Source organism: Cyprinus carpio, unplaced genomic scaffold (assembly GCF_018340385.1).
Source record: "Cyprinus carpio isolate SPL01 unplaced genomic scaffold, ASM1834038v1 S000006706, whole genome shotgun sequence".
NCBI lineage: Eukaryota > Metazoa > Chordata > Actinopteri > Cypriniformes > Cyprinidae > Cyprinus > Cyprinus carpio.
In genome coordinates this window covers 20,934-27,821 of record NW_024879315.1, presented here as the reverse complement: position 1 = coordinate 27,821, position 6,888 = coordinate 20,934, and the positions used below count along the sequence as shown (strand labels likewise).

Sequence of the window (6,888 nt, the reverse complement as noted above, 5' to 3'; positions counted from 1 at the left end):
AATGACACCGTAGAAGACCAAACTGTTTGGAAAGTCCTTTATGTTAACTGATTATGAAATAACCACTGACTTTTTGAATGGCTCTCATTGTAATCCAGCTGAGACTAACTATACAACTTACCTATTTAGTAAGATTTTGAACTCCTGACCAGCTCCATATTTGGTAGGTTATCATAATTAAGTAGCATGCTAATATAACAACCAATACCTGATCCTTATTTTTCTCTGGGTTTTGTTGAGTTATAACGAGACATGTTTCAAAAACACGGCTGAGTTTCAACCTCCAAAAAAAAAATAATCACAAGACAGGAAATCCAAGGGTCCAGAAACCCAGCTAAAGAAAGAAGCAAACACTGATCTCTAGCTATAGTTTATACCAGTGAAACAATAAATCAACATCTAAACCTTGGTTAATTCTCAATAAGATCTTCTGTAGAGGTCAGTCTGGTTATTAATAAGTGGAGCTGGTGATGCTGTTTGTTAACAGCAGCTGTTCATCACTAATGCTCCAATCAGCACTTAATTTAATCATGATTACATAGTACAAAGTTTAATACTTACATGGTTTAAGTAAAGGCAATCTGTTTACTCAAAAGGTTTGAGTTACTGTGACTTGTCAGGTTTTACAGTGTGTGGTAATTTTGTCAGTGGATGGTATGTTACTGGTAAAAAGATGGAATGCTATTGCTTGTGTGAACAGCACCCATTAAAATCATCCTAACAGTAATTTTATGGTAATTTACCAGGCCTCTGTGAAACAGGCTAATGACTCTGCTGTTAACTCTGGGTTTAATACCTCTATGTACTACTTTTTTAATTTTAACTATTACCATTCCATTTTTATACTCCCTTAATCAAGCGAAGACCTGATAAAATACTTTTGTTTCCCTTTAGAAAAAAAAGGAACCATTGCAAGCTACAACTTCATTATGGATTTCTTGTATGTAAACATCCTAACAAGTTTATTTTTATTTCAAGAAACCATTTATTTATAATATGTCTTCATGTGCTCCTTAAAGCTGTTTTCACACTTGGTTTCATTAATTGGTCCAAGCTTGATCCTGCCTAACTTTTTGCACACTGGCGGTGTGTTTGCATCATGAGCGTGAGTACTACTGACAGCTGGTTGTCATCATAACTAAATAACTCTGACGGAGACTCCAGTTTCAGTGCGTACTGACACAGATGTAACTTGCTTTACGAAGACAGTTTATTCAGAGATGAGCAGCTCTGTGTTACTACAATATAATAATTCTGAGGTCAAACAGACTTGGGATCACACCAAAAGGTCTAGTGTGAAAATAGCCTTAAACGCAGATTAAGAAGATGAAGCAAAACTACAAAACCAGTTGTTAAAATCTGCTCTTGACCTCAATCTTCACAGGTACAAAAATGATACAATTGATGCCACCATGACTATTCTGGATATTGGCTTACCGACTGGATTTGATGTTGAAGAAAATGATCTTAAAGAGGTACTGTGATGATAAACTGATGCTTCACATGTAGAAGAGGTCATGTATTGATGTTTTTTCTTCTTATGTTCTTGTCCTCAGTTGTCTTCAGGGAAGGAGAGATACATTCAGAAATATGAAAAGAATAAAGATCTTTCAGAGCGAGGATCCCTCATCCTCTACTTAAACAAGGTACTGTACGTCAGCAAAATATAGTGCTGAATAATTTTAATTAATTTAATTAATTATTTTATTTTAATTAATTTATTTATGTTGGATCCAGAAACCATGTGTTTTGCTTACTATCGCACTATTTTTGAAATCTTGATTCTGATTGGCTGACAGATGTTCTCAGCTATTTGTGACTTTGTCAACATTTGCTAACTCTACAAAAAAAAAATAATAATAATAATTGGAATGATATTTGGTTGTTGTTACGAATCAAGGTGCAGACGGGAAGTTAGTGAGATGACAGGGTTTATTGAACAGACTTGAATGAAGAGTGAATGGCAGGTGAGAATCACGGTAGTGGCAACAGTTCAATGGGCTGTAACAGGTGGTGGAAGATGGTACTTGGTGGTAGGATATAGAGACGGGAACCAGGAAACAGGGAGGACAACGAGGGAGAATCACAGGAGAATCGTCTGGGGTTCTGGAGGCAGAATAAACACAGGTTAGAGTAAAGGGAGTCAAGGTTCTGTTCGGGGCAGTGAACAATAGACCGGACACCAAAGCACTGTGGTGAGGGTGGCTTTATACAAGGCTTGATCGTTGAGTGCAGGTGCAGGTGATCAGTACTCCAGCGACTGGGATCGGGTGTGATTAGTAACAGGTGAAGGTGATGATGGAGGTGGCTGTGACGGTGATGATTCCCTGACAGTTGTATGTTAGTGTGAAAAAAAAAAGTCACGCTCTGGAGACCCCACATTGAAATGAATGGGAAATGATAAAATGAAAAAAGTAAGATGACATGAGTGGCACTCTCTTACATTGTTTATCAGATAAAAATTAGCTACAATGAATAACACACACGGAAATGTGCCTCCATGTCACAAACACCATGTGCTTCCATGTCACTGCCTAGTCACGTTTTGTTTGCATTGCAGACTGCATATCCGAATCATATTTCACATGACATTTAAACGGGAGAGAATTAAATGCAAATTTAATATATAGATCTAGCCTACAACTTTCAGCTATGCAAAACTGAACACTGTTCTTGCAGTGCAAATCGAGATACAGATTGTTACATCTTAACTGACTGCAAGGGCTTGAATGGACGCTGCCGTAGTACTTTGAGCACTAAAGACAGGTCCCAAGAGGGTGTAGAGGGGGGCCGCAGAGGATTTAAGCTGAGTGTCAGCTCGACCGCCCTCTGAGATGGTTCAAGGCAAGGCATACTGCTAACAACTCTAGGCAGCTGATGTGCCAGTGCAGTTGGGGTTTGTCCAAACCCCCAACAGTGTGTGCCCATTGTACGTGGCCCCCCAGCCAGTGGTGGAGGCATCTGTGTAAACCACAGCATGCCTGGAGACCTGTTCCAGGGGCACTCCTACCTGGAGAAATTCATGGTCTGACCATGGGGTGAAGGTTTGGTGGCAGGTCGGTGTGACTTAGACCTCCGTGAGTGCCGCGTAGCCACGCCCACCTTGGGACTTGGCCATGTAGCCAGTGTTGAAGTGGTCTCATATGAAGCAGCCCCAGTGGCGTGGCTGCTGCAGCTGACATATGCCCCAGGAGCCTCTGAAACTGTTTCAGTGGAACCGCCATCCTGCTCTTGAACATATTCAGACAGTTCAACACTGACTGAGCATGTCCCTGCGTGAGGCATGATCGACCGAATCCAACTCCATACCAAGAAAAGAGATCCTCTGCGTCGAGGAGAATTTGCTGTTTTGAGAGTACCAAGTCCCTGTGTTCGCACAACTGATCCTGACACTGAGCTTTTTCTTTTGTATGAGCCAGTCATCAAGGTAGTTGAGAATGTGAATGCCCTGCTCTCTCAGGGGAACAAGGGCTGCCTCCACAACTTTCATGATGACACAGGGCAACAAGGACAGCCTGGAGGGCAGGACCTTACACCGATATGCTCGTCCTTCAAATGCGAACCGCAGCAATGGTCTGTGGTGTGGAAGGATTGACAAATGAAAGTATGCATCCTTCAGGTCGATTGCTGCAAACCAATCTAGGGGACGGATGCACTTGAAGATGCGTTTCTGTGTCAACATCTTGAACAGTAACCGGTGAAGGGCACAGTTCATGACACGCAGGTCCAAGAGTGTCTTAACCCATCGCATTTCTTGGGTACAATGAAGTAAGGTCTGTAAAACCCCGTCTTCATATCGGCAGGAGGGACCAACTCTATCGCATCCTTCGCCAGTAGGAGTGCGATCTCCACATGCAAGACAGGAGCAACGGCCGCCTTTACTGATGTGAAGTGGATGCTGCTGAACTGTGGGGGATGCCGGGTGAACTGAATTGTATAGCTGAGTCTGATGGTCCGCAGAAGCCAGCGAGACAGTTGGGTAGCTAGGCACCCAGACAGCTGAGAACTGCTGTGCCATGTTCTCGAATGCATCACCAAAGAGGCCAGTCTGGGACACAGGGACCTTGAGGAACCGAACTTGTCGGCATCCCTCATGTCGACCAGACACAGCCAGAGGTGACGCTCCTGGACCACAAGTGTGGACATTGCATGACCCAGAGAACTCGCAGTGACCTTCATCACTCAGAGCCCGAGGTCAGTTGTGGTTCAGAGCTCATTCAGAACTTCCGGATCATGACCACCCTCGTGCAAGTTCCTCAGTGCTTTAGCCTAAAGAACCTGCAGTAATGCTGTAGAGTGTAAGGCGGAGGCAGCTTCTCCATGGGCCATATAAGCATCATCAGACAGACCAGACGAGTACCTACAAACCTATGAGGGGAGGCACGGTTTGCCCTGCCGGGTGGAGGCGGTATTAGACACAACTGCATTGCAACTGACCGCTCCACTGAAGGGACCCCCATATACCCCCTAGCTGCACCACCGTAGGTGGGTGTTGAAGGAGGAGGAGCTGGCTAACCAGCGTGAGGGAGGAGGAGCTAGCTAATTGGTTTCTGGCAGAAAAAAGCGCCATCCATGACCTAATAAGCCCCTCATCCACCTCCTGGAAGAATGGCACCAGGATGGGGCGTTGAGGTCGTACGAAGTTGAGGTGTTGGGACATGTTGGAGGTCTCTACTCGAGCCCTACCCTTAGGCGGCCCGGGAAAGCATAGCCATAATTTCCGGATCTGGTTCAGGCATTGCTACAGTCCCGGAGGGCAACAGCGTGGCCGAATCTTCCTCTCCAGGAAGCTCTGGCTCGAGGATTTGATATGATTGGAGGGGTCTTCATCTTGGGGGAGCTCTGGCTCGCCTACTGCTGGTACGCTCCTTGTAGAGGGCCCAACACGTTCCTTTGGTAGCTCAACTGGTTGCGGGGTGCAGGAGGCGCGATATTCCCTGAGGGTTTTCTCCCCATCACCAGCCACCCTCAGACTGCACGTTACTGCCTGAAGTAGCCCCCACCTGACTGCCACCATGACGAGAACTAGATCGAGGCAGAGGCAATGGAGCTCCACCCCTTTTAATGCAATGGAGCTTGGCCTGCAACTCTGAGATGGTCATCTTCCCGCAATGAGAACATGACTCATCCACAAACGCCACCCCAACGTGCTTAATGCCCAGACACGTGAGGCAGCAATCATGACCATCACCCGATGCCAGGTAACGACCACATCCAGAAATCACAAGTGATACGTTGCGCAACGTCGTCTTTACACACTGTGATCAGTGGCAGCTGGATGCAATCATCGCATGCCAATATGCATTGGCTCATTTAGTTACACTCGAAGTGGATTGGCATTTTGTCGGTCATTACCAACATGACGTCGAGAGTGACCGACTGAAAGGGAACATAAATCACAAATATATGAATGTGAATTTTTTTAATTGTATTTTACTTATTTGTTATTATTTGTTGTTTGTGCAAATGTTAATGTGGGCAGCTTACAGTGTGCAATATGATATTTATTGTCAAAGTTGCTTTGATTTCTGTCTCAATAGGTTTCTCATAAAGAGAGAGAAACAATTGCTTTCAGAATGCACCAGACGCTTGATGTGGGTCAGCTACAACCTGCTGCAGTCACAATATATGAATATTACTCACCAGGTGAGCTGTTACTGCTGTGCAAATTGTATATTCTATCCATTGGCGGATAGAAACTTTGCTTAGCCCTGGCCCTTGGCAGTTGAAATTAGAAGTTATATTACTTATGACAGTGGCATATGAGTAGTTTAATACCACAGGGGAAAAAAAAAAGTTAAATATGCCTTTTTCGAAGCTGCTGTATATAAAAAAACACAAGGTAGCTGAATTTGCATGCCATTTAGATAGCTGAAGCTTAGGCATCCATTAATTTCTCTCAGTTTAAATGAGCAACCCCAACAAAAAAATCCTGGAGCCGCCACTGATTCTATCCCCTTACCCTAATCTTACACCTAAACCTACCATTCACAGAAAACTACTGGCAATCCTACAAAAAAAACACTCTTTTAATGCCCATCAATGATTTACATACTCTCCACAATAATGCCTTCAAATTATCTTTATCTGTGGGCTTTTTTTGACAGACATTGTTATATGATATTTGTTGAAATTAATTCACTTGCATATTGTGAAATTATTTACAGTAGCATTTTTGATCAGTTGCCCTCCTTGCATTAAACTATTATTTATTTATTTAGATAAACGCTGTACAAAGTTCTACCACCCCAACAGGGCAGATGGTGCTCTATACAGACTGTGTAAAGAAGACCTGTGCCAGTGTGCAGAAGGTATCATAACTAAAAATAAAGAGACCATCTCTTGTACTGTTGCAATATTTTATTTAAATCATCACATCTATATTCCAGCTGGAATAATCATTTTCTATGGTCTTTAGGATTCAGAGTATTTATACTACTTCCTTCTTATTACTACTTTGCTTTGCGAAACCTTAAGTATGTCTGCATAGTTCATCAAACTCTTGCTTCAAAAGAGCATTGAAGAACCTGTTCATGATAGTTGGCTCTTTACATGGGAAAAATTAAACATTTAGTTGTTTTTATTCTTATTTGAATGTGGGTGGGGGAGAGGTGGTAATGTGTGTGTGATTACAAGTGTGTATGTGTGTATAACATTTAACTTCTTTGAACACAGAAAACTGCACTTTCCAGAAGAAAAACAATACCAGAGAAGAGGAGCGTTTAAATAAAGCCTGTGAAGGTGGCATGGATTATGGTAAAGGCATTCAGTTCATTACTGTTAACATCAAGAAATTAAGATTCATAATTTACTCTCATTTTTTCATGCTGCTCTCTTTTTATAGTGAACAAAAATAACAAAAATCATACAAAAAAAAAAAAAAAAAAA

The 6,888-nt window shown here is 42.7% G+C and overlaps 1 protein-coding gene across 1 annotated transcript in view; it reads left to right on the top strand.

Annotated features, from left to right (window-relative positions):
* The window catches only part of LOC109051363 (complement C3), a gene marked incomplete at its 5' end in the record, with an annotated part of 35,374 nt that overhangs the window by 11,947 nt on the left and 16,539 nt on the right, over positions 1–6,888 (top strand). Inside the window, 6 exon segments of the mRNA XM_042755475.1 lie at positions 895–940; positions 1,385–1,475; positions 1,557–1,646; positions 5,541–5,646; positions 6,222–6,311; positions 6,676–6,756. Coding sequence (XP_042611409.1) covers positions 895–940; positions 1,385–1,475; positions 1,557–1,646; positions 5,541–5,646; positions 6,222–6,311; positions 6,676–6,756 — 504 coding nt within the window.